This window comes from Alnus glutinosa, chromosome 5 (assembly GCF_958979055.1).
Source record: "Alnus glutinosa chromosome 5, dhAlnGlut1.1, whole genome shotgun sequence".
In the NCBI taxonomy this organism is placed as follows: domain Eukaryota; kingdom Viridiplantae; phylum Streptophyta; class Magnoliopsida; order Fagales; family Betulaceae; genus Alnus; species Alnus glutinosa.
Window position 1 is genome coordinate 15445978 of NC_084890.1, and position 16889 is coordinate 15462866.

Genomic DNA, 16889 nt, shown 5'->3' on the forward strand with positions numbered 1-16889 from the left:
TTAGGATTAATGGATTATTGATTTATTACGGCTATTCCGAAAAGTAGGTGGGCCAACCGGCCCAACTGGAACCCAAGGCCCACATACGATTTTAGTGGGCTTCCAGGTCCACTGAGGCAGAGCTGGGCCTCCGAGACCAGGCACTGGGCCAGTTCGCTCTCTCTCTCTCTCTCTCTCTCTCTCTCTCTCTCTAGAGCCTCTCTCTTTCCAAGTACACTTCTCCCTCTCACACTATCATTTTTGTAGACATAGAGGATCTCTTTGCAGTGCTTTCTTTGATGAAGTGGTTGTGAACTGCCATCCTGACCTGGTGGATGATGGGTTTGGCGAGAAATCTGTACTAGGGCATGAGAATCTTCAAGAGGCTTTCCTTTGAGTCCTCCGTCACAGCTCCACCATTGCTTACCGGTGAGTTTTGTCTGAATAAGCTTTCAAGTTCCATTTTTTCGCATATTCCATCTGGTCTTTTGCCATAGCTGTGCATTTGGTATGTTTTGCTTTCTGGGTTTAATATTTCTTCTCTCTTTATACACAGTATGGGACCCTTCGGTCTTTCTCTCTTTCCAGCTTTATGGCTACCTCACTTGTTCTTTTTGCCATGAAAAGTTTATGTTTTCCTATCTGGGTCTGCATTTGTCTCATTAAATTTCAATTTTCTTTTTCTTTCTAGCGGGCTCACTTCTCATATACCTTTTAACAAATTTTATTTCCTACTTGAGCTTTGAAGACGGTAGAGATGCTGATTATTGTATGTTTTACTTTCTTGGGTACGTGCTCAAATGTTGTTGGCTTCCCGCTTCCTTTTAAGTGTGTGGAAAATTGTTTACTTATTGACTTTTACAGCTCGTATTAGTATCGTCTCGGAGAGAGGAAGTTCGAGAGCATGAAGCTTCTCTGTGTAGGAAGAGCTTGTAGGTTCTCTAATGCGCTCTTGATTCGGGTCCTTATTACCTTTAACTTCTTGATCAAGTTTTAATTAGTCCGTATTTGTTTTTGCCAATTTTATTATGTTCTGTGGATTAAATTTGGATTTGTTTTAGTTCTCTTGTAGCTGTCCATTTGTTTTATATTTGTTAATTTAGTGTGTAACAATCATGTTTCTTTGCTGTCTATAATTTGTTGGCATAATTCAAAAATATCCTCTAATAGACTTGATAATAAATCTTAAATTTGAACCTTGTAATTTCAGTAGTTCCATGACTATTTTCTAAGATATTGAATATTATGTAGGAGAGCTGAAAGATGGAAAGGACCAGACTGGGTTTAAGATTTCATCACTCGGGATCAACACAATCAGAGGAATCAGCTCTAGATTTGGAAAGGAACTACTGCAGTCATCCTAATTTACCTTTATCATGTCCATCGCTGCCTTCAACACTCTGTGTCAGGTGCTCAGCATTTCAAGAGCGGTGCTGCCCACTTCTCATGGCCTACTTCAAGTCGATTAAATGAAGCGGCAGAAGATAGGGCAAACTTCTTTGGAAACCTTCAAAAGGGGGTGCTGCCTGAAACTCTGGGGCGGTTGCCAACAGGGCAAGCAATCTACCACCTTGCTTGAGCTGTTGACTATTAGGGCATTTCACAGCAAGATCTTGTGCCGAGTTAGTCTTGGCACTGCAACTGGGTTTCGAATTCGAAAGGGTGTGCTGACAGATATTCCTGCTTTTCTTGTCATTGTTGCCCGTAAAGTTCACAGGCAATGGCCCAACCACGTCCAGTATCTACCTGCTGCCCTTGAGGTGGGGAAGTTTGGTACTTCTGGCTTTGCTTTGGGTTTTTAAATGTCTTTATATGATCTCGTTATATGTTTTTTTGAAGAAGGATTTAAACAGAACTATATTATGCTCAACTCCTTTGGAAGTCCAAATCGTCCTTTCTTTGCACATTATCTGCATAAGACAGTGGAATTGCATTCCTAATTGTGAGCTGACCTTGATAGTTTGAATTTTATGGTTCACTTTCCTTAATAGATTTAAATCCCTTGATTCTCTCCTCATTTGTGTAAAATCCCCTAATTCTCTCCCTAACAGCTATATTACTCCTCTATAAAATCATGTGCACTGATTAATAGCAAACAAGGAAATACTTCCTCTTCAAAGTTGTTCACTTTGAAAGAGGAAGTATTTTCCTTGTTTGCTAAAGTTCTCGTGAGTAAAAGACTTTGGAAGAGGAAGGATTTTCCTTGTTTGCTATCAATCAGTGTACGTGATTTTATAGAGGAGTAATATAGCTGTTAGGGAGAGAATTAGGGGTAGTTCAATCGGCTAGGGACCACGCCTCAAGTATGCTTTTCCCTCTTACTTTATCATTTTCACAAATTATACCCAACTCTCTAGCTACCGAACTACGGAGTAAAAGGTGATGTACCGACTAAACACTAGGTGCAACACATACAACACCAATCCACTATGCATATTCCTCTCTTATGTTGTCCAGTCAGAATTCTTCCCCATGCAGCCTTTCATCAACAAAGACCCACATATACTCTTCCAAGGAATCTTGTGGCACATTTTCCTTTGCTTCTAATCTTCCTCATAGGTTTGTTGAGAATTATTTATAATCTTTTGAATCCTAGGTTAATTTGATTGGTTATCACCTACTATTCAGGTCCAAATAACAACCTTTTGGAAATTCTACAGACATCATTGAAAGACATTAATATCTAGAGGGGTTCAAAAATATAAAAAGTATTGCCTGTTACACATTTCCAGCTTTATAAAAATGAAACTGGATGCTCAAATATTCAATTTTTTTTGTGAGATTTCAAGCTTGCTATGATATGGACTGAGCTCTTATTTTTACTTTGGAAGTTGAAGTACCTTTTTGATATTTGTGGCAGGGGCCAGGAGGTGTACGGTGTGCCATACCAATCCCCATTTCTCTCTTCTACACACCTTTCAGGGCACTATGTTCCTACCACCATGATCATGACCCTGGCACCACTCCAGCACTCCCCACTTCTTCATCACCATCATTATCAGCACAATCCAATTCTCTTGTCAGAGTAGTCTGTTCATTGGTCTGTGACTCTTTCTACCAACAACCCCATGTGAAAACATCGCCTCCCAAGCTCAATCTTCAGCAGGAGGCTGATTTGTTGACCCAAGAACAGGCCATTACAGTCGTTGCTTCACTCGCTGCTGAGGCGGGGTCGATGGTGGCGTTGAGTTTCTTTTACTGGGCAATTGGGTTTGCCAAGTTTCGCCATTTTATGCGGCTTTATATAGTATGCGCCACATCATTGATTGGTAATGGGAATATGGAGAGGGCTCATGAAGTGATGCAGTGTATGGTAAGGAGTTTTGCTGAGATTGGGAGGTTAAGGGAGGCTGTTGATATGGTTATTGAGATGCGAAACCAAGGTTTGGCACCAAGTACTTGCACGTTAAATTGTGTGATTGGCATTGGGTGTGAAATGGGTTTGGTTGAATATGTCGAGAACTTGTTCGAGGAAATGTGTGTGAGAGGAGTGTCTCCTGATCATTGCAGTTATAAGTTGATGGTTATTGGTTATTGTAGGATGGGTATAATTTTGGAGGCAGATAGGTGGTTGAGTGAAATGCTTAAGAGAGGCTTTGTTCTAGATAATGCAACTTTTACTTTAGTTATCAGTGCATTTTCTGAGAAGGGTTTTGTGAATAGAGCTTGTTGGTATTTTGATAAGATGATTGAGATGGGTTTGGCACCAAATGTGATTAATTTCACGTCTTTGATTCATGGGTTGTGCAAGAGGGGCAGCATTAAGCAAGCATTTGAAATGTTGGAGGAAATGGTTAGGAAAGGTTGGAAACCTAATGTGTATACTCATACAGCATTGATTGATGGGCTCTGCAAGAAGGGATGGACTGAGAAGGCTTTTAGACTGTTTCTGAAACTTGTCCGGAGTGACAATCACAAGCCAAATGTTCATACATATACAGCCATGATTAGCGGGTATTGCAAAGAGGGCAAGTTGAACCGTGCTGAGATGTTGTTAACCAGAATGAAAGAACAGGGATTGGTCCCCAACACCAACACATATACTACTCTCATTGATGGGCACTGTAAAGTAGGGAATTTCGGAAGAGCATATGAGTTGATGAAAGTAATGAATGATGAAGGTTTCACACCTAACATCTGTACATATAATGCAATTTGTGATGGCCTTTGCAAAAGGGGAAGGGTTCATGAGGCTTATAAATTGCTTAAGAAGGGTTTTCGTTGTGGATTGCAAGCAGATAGGGTCACGTATACTATCCTCATATCTGAGCACTGTAAACGGGCAGATACTATGCATGCCTTGGTGTTTTTCAATAAGATGATCAAAGGTGGCATTCAACCTGATATTCATACATATACCACACTGATTGCTGCCTTCTGTAGGCAAAAGAGATTGAAAGAGAGTGAGAAGCTTTTTGAAGACGTTGTAATGCTAGGCCTGGTTCCAACTAAGCGGACGTATACATCCATGATATGTGGGTACTGTAGGGTTGAAAATGTTAACTTGGCTGTAAAGTATTTTCATAGGATGAATGATCATGGCTGTACGCCGGACAGTATTACATATGGTGCTCTTATAAGTGGGCTTTGCAAAGGGTTTAAGTTGGATGAGGCCCGCCGGTTATATGACACCATGATAGACAAGGGGCTATCCCCATGTGAAGTTACTCGGCTGACCTTGGCTTACGAGTATTGCAAAATAGATGATTCTGCTACTGCCATGATCATATTGGAAAGGCTAGACAAAAGGCTCTGGATCCAGACAGTTAAGACCTTGGTCAGGAAGCTTTGTTGTGAGGGAAAAGTGGGCATAGCAGCATTGTTCTTTTATAGATTATTAGATAAGGACCGTAATGTGGATCGTGTGACTTTGGTAGCATTCACGACTGCATGCTACAAGACCAACAACTATGCTCTTGTTTCTAACTTGTCCGAGAGGATCTCTAAAGGAATTTCTTAGCAGCTGTTGCTTAACCATGATGGGTGAATTCATTTGTGTTGAAAAGTTGAGCTGCTAAAACAAGTTTTGTAGTTTGATTCCTCTTCCTACTGTTGATAACTTGAAGGCTCAGGTGCCTAGCAGCATGATAAGCCAGTGAATGTCATTATGTATTTTGTAGAGTTCCATTCCATATAACGCCTTCAGTCATTTCTGAATAACAACCAAAACGTGTCGTGACTGCATTGAATAATTGAAGGGATTGGCCACAGGTGTTTTCTTCTTTAGTATACCCCTTGATGAGTTCACGTTTGAACTCCAACTTTTCTCTGCAAATGACTGGGAGATCTTCATTAAGGTAAAAGCCAAAAATAAAAATAAGGCTCTGAACTGGGGAAGTGTCAGAATCAGTGTTCAATATTTATTGATTTGGTAATTAATTGGTAATTGTACACATTCTGGGTCTTTTGACTCTTATAGAAATTCGATTACATCTTACTTGGGTTGAATGTGATATGTTGAATGAAGGACAAGTTATTTCAATGTTAGCAATATGTGTCATTTGAAGTATCTATGTTTCTGTGTCTTATGCCCTTTATAAACTTCATCATATAGCTTTTGGGCTTGGAATAATCCACAAGCTAGGTGAAAAATTATTGTGATAAGGCTGCTACCTGCAGCTTCTCTTCCCGCTCTCCAATGCAACATTCTGCTACACTGATTCAACAAATCTGAATTACCATTGTTGCTTCTGTTCTCCTTTGTTTAATCGCTTCTCACTATCTCTCTGACCCTCAACTCTTTTTGTTTGAAACTCTCTCTCCTCTCTCTCTCTCTCTCTCTCTCTCTCTCTCTCTCTCTCTCTCTCTCTCTCTCTCTCTCTCTCTCTCTCTCTCTCTCTCTCGCAAGCTCATTCCTCTGTCTCACAAAAAACTCTCTTCTTCTTCTCTCTGGCTCAATTGATTGAAGTTGGTGTTTGGGCTCTCCATTGAAGCCACGATTCCTCTCTCTCGCTCGCTCGGTTGAAGGTGGGTTGCTTTCCTTTCTACTTGTTTCCATGGTTGAGCTTGTTTGTTTCGTTTGTCTTGTCTCCATCGAAGCCAATATTTGCACTGTAATGGTGGGTAGTGTGAAATGTGTGAAATTTTATTACTGGGTTTGGATTCCCTCTGTACAGCAGCCGCGAAGCGATCTTCCTCCTCAAACTGTTCATGATCTGTGTTGTTCCATCTAATGGAGGTTGTGGATTAAGTCTTTGATCTTTCAGCCTGTGTGTGGGTATCAAAAAAATGACGTAAAGGGTTGGGGATTGCTTAGGAGTACTTATGGGTGGAGCTAATTTTAAGCATCGTCCTTTCCTTTCATTCATACTCAGATTTATAAAACTTAGGATTAGTGCTTCCCCTTAGTTGGAGAGTATGTCACTGAAAGTTATCTTATGTGGGGTGTGAGTGTGTGATATTTCTAGATCTGGTGGGTTGTGGGATATGCTTATAATGTATAAATGCTTGGAGAAATGAAAATACACTAATAGCTGTATTTTTAACAAATTTAATAACAAAAATTTGACTAGGGGTGTCAACTCGTTGTATTATACCAAGTTAAGGAGCTTCCTTGCCATCCCAAAGTCCACCATAGGGTTAATAGGTCATACTTGTATTTCATTGTGCAGTATGGTAGTTTTTAGGCATTGTTAGCTTCTAAATAAACTCCTTTCTTATTTATTTATTTATTTCATCTTAATCAGGCATTTGATGCGTATATGGTTGGCCCAAAAGAAGAATTTCCATTGCCTATCACAAAGAATTCTATATGAGACTTTCGGCTACGAGCGCATGTCTTTCATGGATGGTGACGGAACGGAATAAAATCTAAAGGTATAATAAAATAAAAAAAATGCACTCGGACGACCTCTACAGATTTCAATCATGTCACTAGAGCCAGGATAGGCAGGGCGCCTTCATCAGCTACGGGCACCAACTTACTCACACACATAGGACACAGTATAATGGCTCCCAAGAAGTTTACTGTGAGTCTAGCTACTGATCTGTCTCTGTCTCATCTTAGTTACCAGCAGGACAGATCACATAATAACTACATGGTGTAGGTCAGATGCAAGATCAAGACCCTAATGCGCAACTGATTGTCAAAACCCCTTATTTTTCGTTAAAAGAGAGGGATTTAAGCATTCACAAACTATAAGCTATGAGGCCCTTTCACAAGTGGGTGCCAAAGAAGATGCTCCTGGCTATATTAATTCAAGTTTCTTTAGCTATACTGAACCTAGAGAATTTGGTACTTGTATTTACATAGTGACATATTTTTGTGCATTAAAAATCTGAATTTTTTTTCTTTGGCAAAAAGGTTGCATGGAACAAGATGAACTTTCAGAAATGTGATAAGTTTTGTTTATAGTATGTCCATATTGTGCGTTTTACTCTCAATGCATATATGCAAAGGGCTTTAGTGCCCACTAATTAGAATTTTTTGGGTCACTAAAACAGTTGGATTCATCATCTGCATATGATTTTGTTATTTAAATAAAACTATTCTGCAATAGTTGTGGTCATGATTTGCTGGTTGTAGGATAGTAATGAATTTACTTTAGTTGTAGATTGTGTTTGTTCTGCTTTGAATGTGACTAAAATTTGTGGGGTGCTTGTGTCTGGATGTGCTTCCTTTCTTTTTTGTTGTTGTCTCCACAATTAACAGAGCTTTGTTTGGGTTAATGCTTTCATATGATTTTTTTAAAAAAAATTAAAAATAAATAAATTATTGTGTAACAGAAAACTTACTTGGTTATATTGACTTATTTTGCCCAGCTTTACAGGTTAAAAGGAATGACCTGGTTTTATGCCTGAATTTCATTGTCATCATTCTTTTTATCAGATTTTGCTTTTCACCAGTTTGAATTTATATGGATTCCTGAAATGATTGTTAATTTTGCAGGTTTCAAGTGTGCTATACAGGAGAGCTTAAAAATACTTGTTGCTTGAATGAATGAAATCTTATGTTTGACAAGTTTGTCTGAGTGATAAAGAAGTTTCTGACTTATGATGATTATTACATTGTCATGTAGGTAATTCTGCTGTTTTTCTTGATGGAGACAAAGCTGCACCAGATAATACTGAACTGAAGAAATGGAATCATTCCTGGCTGTGGGTTGTTTGAGGGAGTAGATTGTAGAAACATGGTCAGTTCAGTCCACTGAACTTCATTAGTCCACTGAACTTGCAGCTAACTGTATATTGATAGCAACATGGAAGAATGCCCACTGCTGAATAACTTCACTGGCCATACTTTTTGGTGATTCTGAGAAGCTGCCCTGTTGCCTCTTCTCTTTGGACTACGTGGGAGAAAGGATATATTTGTCATTTCCTTCAGAACTTGTTTCGGATTGTGTTCAGAAATATAGCTAGTCTATAGAAAAAGCCTGAAAGAACTTTTTTAAAGAAGCCCCATTTACAAGTTTCCCCCTAAACGCATTTTTCAACCTTTTTAGAGCTAAAAAGAAGTGTTTTTTTTTTTCCTAGTGTTTTACCGAATGAACCTATTTTTATCTGGCACAGCTTTTTAACTACTAAAAGTACATTTTAAATTTCTTTAACTCAATCCCAAACACGAACTAAGCCAACTGTTGGCATCGTTATGACTGTTGCTGCAGCCAATGGTTTTGAAGTAGATCGCTTAAGCCATTTGTGCTTCATCCTCCTGCTGGTTGGCCACCTCTATTGTGGTAGGCAGCCCTCTACTCAGAATCTGTGTGGTTTGTTGATAGATTTTGCTGGGTAGGTGAAATCATTCAGGGCTGGCTTTTCTTGAAGTTATTGGGATTTAGCTAGCAAAGGAACATCTTTTTAGCTGAATCACTGAAGCAAGCAATTGTTTGGCTTCCATCTTTTTGTAAGACAATTGTCAAATGAAATTCAATATCATGCCTGATTATTGGCGTTGAACAATTTTAAGCAATGTTATGATGTTTATTAATCAGGTGGTAGGTACTATTTGATTGCTTTAGAATTTTTATATAACAGGTCATGTAGATAGTCATTGTCTATTATATATTTTGAGTAGATAATTACTTGACAAAATACACTCAATAAAAATAAATTAAAATTGATATTTGACAGATGATATTAATGGACGGACAATGATCTTAAGCTTGAAAAAGCTGATAAATACAATAAGACTACTAATTCTTAAGATTGACCATGCAATTGTCACAAGTGTTTGGTGAGATCCGATTGCAGTTGAAAATGAGTTCGATTGCCTCTAACGTTAATAGCATCTTCAGTATTGTGCTCGTCTTCAATGATCATGTTATGCAATATTGTTTATGTTTTCATAACGTCTTTGAGCGTTTTACGGTTTCGACCACATGCAGTCCATTAACAATTACAAAGCTTTACACATCCTTTCTTGTTAACTCTTAGGCCGTAGCAAATGTTTGACTTTTTTTCCTTATGGACATAAAATTGTCTTTACGAAGGTCAATCACTGTGGATATATAATATTAACGAGATAATATCCTATTGTATTATTATGGCTATTGATTCAGTAATTAACTAGAGGAGGACTCCCTTTAGTAAGCTAGAAAATTGATGTCATTTTGAGAACCTGTTAAACCAAAAAGTTGCATCATGTCCATATATCATATGAATCCATTGCTTCCTAAATCATTGTTATTTCATGAAAATGACTAGAAAACATACATTTCCACCAAGTCAAGTAATTCTTCGATTTTCAATGCGTGCAATCAATGCTACCCAATATCCCCTGAAAAACCATGTCTTTTGCCAACCCTAGCAATATTATTGTTGTTTGGAGACCTTAAGGCTTCAGTACTTGTCGAAAAAAAAAAACCAACCGCTGGAACCAAATTTAATAGAAACTATTGCGGTGGCCTCCAATCCACACATACGCGTCCATATAGTCAACTGCTACTCCAGAAGCAAGCATTTTAAGTTCGGCTATCATTTTTTTAAGGGAAGAAAGTAACAAAACATAACAAATCTGCAAAATATCCTCAAACCATCAATAAGTAAACTCCAAACAAAACAAAATCCCTAAATAAATGCCAAATATCAAGGTCTACTATTAATAAGATACTAAGTAAATAATATCAATCATCTTGCTACACGTGTCTCCGTCACTATCCTACATGTTGTGCAACCATTCGGAATCTAGCTCCTCAAAGACAATCTTGACTACGTCCTCCATAAGTACATACTATCGTCTAATAGGTGACAAGTGCTGAATGTTACACATTCAAGCCCCTTAATTCACATATGTTAATCTTTTAGTTTTGTTATAATTTGATATTTTATATTGTTTTTGTATTTTCTTGTATTTTACAGGTTTTGAAAGAAAATCCATCAAATTCCAAGATTAAAACGAAGTCAGCAAACTCATTTTTGAAAAGATTCAATTTCAAATCAAATTTGAATTTAAGAAAAGAGAAGTCGGCAAAATCTGTTATTTTTTAAAAGAATCCAGAATGAGCACGTTTCTTTATTTTAATCATAACTTTCTACTCAAGTATCGGATTGCAATGAAATTAGCAGAGTTGGAAACCTAATAAAAAAAGAAACAAATATATTTGAAATAAGTTTTTCTTAATTCGGATCTGTACTATGCCAAAATCATCCCACAATAAATGACTACAAATTTGGACGAATTTGAAATCTTTTTCCTTCTTGGATTGGATTTTCAGTCTCCTACTTGGACTAGGAGACTGACTTCCGAATTTTGTGAGATTACTATGGCTTCTAGGGTTCTCTTAATCCTTATAAACAAACATCTAACCATTGAAGAAAGACACACAAGATTTGGGAAGAATCAAAGGCTACATCAAGGAAGGGGTTTTCTCCAGTTTTCTTTAGTTTTTCTTTTTCTTTTTCTTTATATTATTTTCTTATGAGAATGATTTCCATCTGAATTATGTGTAGCTAATACTTTAGTTAGGGCTCGATTGATGCCCTAATCATATCTCTTTAAGGTTTAAGTTGGCGTTGTTGCTACAATTCATATTTTAATGCATAACTTGATTATTTTCTGTTTTCTTGAATTCCTCACGTGTTTATGCTTGATCATCATATGTATGTGGTATGGACTTGTTATTTATGTCAATTTGGATGGCTGAGTTCTGGGCATAATAAAGTAACGAAAGAACTCCATCATAATTTCTTGGATTAATCAACATGAAAAACCGGAAGTAGATGCCATGCTCTAAGCTCCATTTGTTTGTCGATTTCCACAATTTTATGCTTTCTTAAAAAACAGCTTAGTAGATGTCATGCTAAATCCTTTAAGAAATTAAAAAAATAAAATAAAAAAAAATAGAGTAGATGTCATGCGTAATTCGTTGCTTAAGGAGATCAATAGCATAAGGGGAACAGGATCCTCTCCATTTACTTATAAAGGAGGGACATAGTTGTCTTTTTACATTTTCATAGAATGTTAAAAGGCAACTATGTCTCTACTTTATAACTAAATTGAGAAAAATGGAGAGGATCCAAATTCAGCATAAGGAGTAGATGCCATGCCCTTAGGTTGGCAAACATTAATTATCATGTTATAATTGTAGCAATGTGCATATTGTGAATCTTAATTGAGTATGATTAGCGGAGGATATCGAAACCCTACATTTTCTTCTTATTATTTCAATTCAATATTTTATCTCATCTCATTCAAAATATTTATTTAGAAAATTCTCCTTAAGCATAATTTATACCAATCATCATGTGAATGATCTCGTACTTGCTTTCTATACTATTGTTTTGATCTTGTGCACTTGCGAGTAAAATGTACAATTATTTACCTATTTATTTAGGTAGATATTTGCACAACAATAGGATCTATCATCTAGCTATTGACTAACTGCAAAATACAATTATAATTCACAGGTATAAAGAAAAATCAAGTGTAAATCTACAACTTAGTGAGTCAATAACACATAGAAGGCAATTATCTATTGTGTGAACTCATAGTCTAACAAAAAGGTTTTCTAAGTTGAAACATGTCGTCGTGTAAGGCATTTGACAAAAATAATGAATAGGAATGCAATGCAATATAGATAGGGTTTGCGTGTTTTTGTAAAAACCTGTAATACAACATCAGTGCTCCAAAGCGCACAACTAGCGGCCATCATTCAACAGCCCGATCAGGTCCCACCCTGGGTGGCCCACGCTTCTAACAATGTTGTGCGGTCATGACGACCATGCGTACATGATTGAGCTGGTCATTCAACTGGCATCTTGGATCCAATGGCAAAATAGAAAATAATCTGGATCATATGATATTGCACATATAATAATAGCCCATGACACAAGGTCATATCATACGATACAACTATGTTTGTTATATGCATGCATGATAGAAAATACATACATGAACATTCATCCCATTCCATTAATACAAATACATCATATGCATAAAAGACGAGTTCACGCATTTATAAAATATAGTTTGTGCAAGTAAAAGTCATGCATGTTTCATTTATATCAATATAATGTGCACAAGAATGCAAAACATATAATAATATCCATTTGAGGTTCACTCACCTAGTTGTAGGAAAAGTCCACAAATTCAACCTCGAACTCACCAAAATGGTCATCTGCAAAAACCCTAATGTTAGTGAAAATAAATAGACTCCTAATTTAAATGTGTGATCAATTTGTGTAACAAAATATTTAAATGCGAAATTAAAAGAAGACAGATATTTTGTTAACGAAGTAGAAACTTAGTTAAGAGAAAAACCACTTCGGAGCAGCCAAACCCAGAAAATCTAATATTCAGAAGATAAAGCTAGTTACAAGGCAATAATATTCACATAACCCGATGTAGTAGTCGTACCTCTAACTCTCACACGTCCCTATACGCGAATGCCTCTGAACCACGTCTTCTACCTGAAAGGATCTTCAATGGACTCCTTTAGCTTAGGGCTCCTCCCTAAACTGAACTTCAAACGATCAAATCACACAAAGAAAAACCCTTAGAGAGCTAGCAAATCTCACAATTTCTACCTAAACACCATTTCTATGCACAATGGAATTCAGTACCGAATTCTGTAAATAATACAAGCCTAGAAACCTCTATTTATAGGCTTTAGAAGACCTATTACAATACTGATTCGGAGTTCTCTGGGCGGCGTCCGGAATTAAACAGATGGCATTCGGACAGCAAGCAGCAACTGACTTCCATAACGTGTTTCTTTATTAAACTTCAGTCTCCGCGTTCGAACGGTGTTGCCCTAGCGTCCGGATGATTGCATGCTGTCTTCATCAACAATGTCTATTGAGCTGTAACGACCCGCCTTTTACAAAAAGGCGTAAGTGAAAATTTTTTATTTTTGCATGTGCCGTTATGACATCATCAACGATGTCAACAGAGTATAAAGTAGCAGCGGAATATATTCAATTAACATCTAGGTTAAAACATAATCAACACAACAGAGCTTCTAATAAAAATACTTCATATAATAAAAATAAGTGTAATTAAGTCATTACACATAAGATATGACTTATACCATGCAAGGCACGAATAAAAACAACCAAGTCAACAAGAGTATCATTATTACAATACAACAGAAATATAAACATAATATCCGTCATAAGTCCATAATGGACTACTGCATAGCAACCCACAAAACTGGAGACATCACAGTCTCAACACCAACTATCAGGATTTGCCTAGCCTTCTGAGAAGTCCTGATATTTCTCATCTTCATAACCTGTATTAATATTTAACATGGGGAGAAGAATAATACAAAAGAAAATACCTAAGTGGGTCAACTGTTCCCATTAATATAATGAATGCTGGTTTATTTATATAATGCAGCACAATGAATATTTAACTTCATAATCACATGTATATGCAATATATAGTCTACGTCACGAAGCATAGACATAAATTGTACATAAACATAATCATAATCATAAAGCAGTAATGTGACAGTTTTATATGTAGTGTCTTAATTATAATCATCTTTCTTACACTCCACTCGTGATAAATCCATAGGTTCAGTCTTAGCGAGTTCACCAGGGATTACCGTCCCCTCACTTAATGTTTAATTGTTTGTTGCTGGAAGTCAAAGGTCCCAGCGTTAGGTTATTATTTAGGTTCAAACGGGATCTGGTGGTCTCACCACTGGCCTATAACCCCTTCTACCTACCAGCTCGTTATTAAACAGTTTAATTAAAATATAAAATATGTAAAATCACATGCACAATCAAATAAATAAAATAGTTAACACAATATTAAGGAAAAATCCACCAGCATCACCCTCAGTAAGTATAAAGATACTTACAGTTCCGTTCGCAAGATAAATCCAAGTAACTGCATAATTACATTTATGCATTAATAAATTAATTAAAACAATACTTAACGAACCTACTTATTTAATGTCTTGTTTGGACATCGCTATAAATATAACTTCCTTTAATATTTATAAAACACCTTATACACAAATAAATATAAGGGCATAAAATATCGTTATTCTGTTTATTTAAGTTAAACTGAATAATAACATTATTATATTAAACGCCAGATATTAAAATAGCAAAAGTGTTCTATAAAAATATCTTTTCCTCACAAAATATATTCCCTTTTGTTTTTAAGACATCAATACATATTTATACATAAAATCCATACATTTTACGTATACATATTCATTAAACACACACACACACACACACATATATATATATCATAACTTTTAATAAATATTTTAAGTATCCATACACACATACATATATATCATAACTTTTAATAAATATTTTAAGTATCCATTTTTTCTCTTCCTTTCCACATAAACACACTTTTAAACACACATATATACATTTCTCTCTCTCTCTACCTGACACGCACACACACTGCACTTCCTTCTTTCTTTTCTTTTTTTTTCTCATTTACACTAAAAACCTTCTCCTCTCACTCATTGCCAACTCACTCAAATACACAAACATTACTACGCCCTCTTCATATCCTACACACATGCACAAACATCACTACACTCATTCAATAACCCAACACACACACACACACATTACACTCCACACACACACTGCCTGCTTTCCAACACCAAAATACAACCAAGCTCTCACAAAAATCTCTCATCTTCTCACACACACACTGCCCGAACCACACACACACACATATTCATTCCCATCTCTTCTTTCTTTCCTCTCTTTTCTTCTCTTTTCAGCTACCAAACCATTTTTCCCTGCATTGGCCGAATCCCATCAGTAGCCCAGCCTCCTCTTTTCCTTTCTTTAACACACACATAGCACTCCAAACACTTAACAACAGGTTTTATATATATACTTTATCTTAAACAAAGTCATTCCAATACGTTATTTATCAAAATAAAAACATAAACCAAGATCCTTACTTATTTAGCTTGCTATTCTACTGATCAAAATTCCTTGAAATCACACTAGAATCGTTCCACACCAAGAGAGAGATGCTGTCCAAAAGCTCCTATAGTTTTATAGATTTAAAAACTAGTTTTTGCTTAAGTTTAAGAACGTTTTAAAAGCTTCAAACTTAGCTCTATGATCACAAAAAATGAAAGAGAAGCAATGAAAGTTTAAACTTAAAGTTCCAACACTCAAAAAGAGGAAGAACGGTAAGCAAAAACAGCATCGTTTCCCCTTGAAATTTCTGATTTTTCTTCCACCTCAGGTTGCACCCACGCATGGTTTATATAAGGACTTCAATGGTTGAAATCATCCTAGCATTTCACGTCCTCAAGGGTCGGATTTGTAGCAGTTGTCTACTTGAATTGATTAAACGAATAAAATCTTATCTTAAGATTTTATCATATCTTATCTTAATCAAACTTAGTTATAAACGAACTAAACTCTACTAACTAAATTAACTAACACGTTTTTAATCCTCTGAACTCATCCACACCAAGTGGGTTCAAAGATATTTTGAATTAAAATCGTGATTCATTGTTTACACGAACATACATTATACTGTAATAGAAAATCGATCTATTGAATTCGGGAATTTATTTACACAGCATAAAATCGCTCGATCGACTTAGTCATTTATAAATTACTAAATCGCTCGATCGATTACAAAATCGATCGATCGACTTCGACCATTTTATATAAAATTGTTAGATTCTATTTTTGCACGATTGATTAGATCATTACATATCGTTCGATCGATTTATCAGTTGTAGCTCGATTAAATATAAATCGATTGATCGTCTTCAATCTAATGTCACTCAATCGAATGTAGAATCGATCGATCGATATCGATTGATTTTGAATACCCGAGTTTGATTCTTCACCCGAATACTTATATATATATGTAAAGATTTCTTGTAAAAAGCCAAGGGATAAAACTACCAATCTTAACACATGCTATAAATTCATATTTATGAATTAATAATTAAACATGCGATATTCCTGAGTATTACATGAGCTATTCAGGATCTTCTTGAACACTAAATGGCGTCTGGACGGCAACTAGGGAACCGACTTTTGCTGAGTTGTAAACTGCGCAAAATCTTCCTGGAATCCGGAAATTAACTTCTTGATGCTTGTGACACTGATACTTGTCATATTAAGGCCTTTCAATAGTTGAGAAAATAATCTCTGAATATTCTGAAGACTCCGAATAATTATAGCATCCTTGTTAAAGCAATACACTTACAATATAGTGATTTTGTCAACAGAATACAGTCAATAAACTAACAGTTAAAAGGTTCTACCAGACTAAAATCCTAACCTATAACTCAAAAACTGATGAAACAAGTTGCAAGAACTGGTCTGGTTCGATTCTGGCAGTGTGGGTTCGAACCTGTGCTGTCCAGGTTTGATCATGGACCTGTCAGGTTTGATCCTGAGCTGCTAGGGTTCGAACCTGACTGGGCAGAAATCAATCTAGCGTGTTTCAATCATTCTAGAAGCCTAAAACAACCTACTCTGACCCTAGGAAGACTCCTAAGGGTTCTGAG

At 36.4% G+C, this 16889-nt stretch overlaps 1 protein-coding gene across 4 annotated transcripts; it reads left to right on the forward strand.

The window, feature by feature from the left end:
- Positions 1-241: 241 nt before the first annotated feature.
- Positions 242-8877, forward strand: LOC133868691 (pentatricopeptide repeat-containing protein At4g19890). Of its 4 annotated transcripts, none has more exons than XR_009900372.1 (5): positions 242-408; positions 1231-1739; positions 2840-5276; positions 6666-6795; positions 7998-8877. XR_009900372.1 is itself a non-coding variant. In XM_062305666.1 (3 exons), the coding sequence occupies exons 2-3, from the start codon at positions 1449-1451 to the stop codon at positions 4937-4939; spliced, it is 2391 nt and encodes a 796-aa protein (XP_062161650.1). In that variant the 5' UTR covers positions 242-408; positions 1231-1448; the 3' UTR covers positions 4940-5414. The 4 variants fall into 4 exon arrangements, 1 of the variants encoding a protein (XP_062161650.1); XR_009900374.1 differs by lacking the exon at positions 242-408 and adding an exon at positions 783-911; XR_009900373.1 differs by lacking the exon at positions 6666-6795.
- Positions 8878-16889: the final 8012 nt, after the last annotated feature.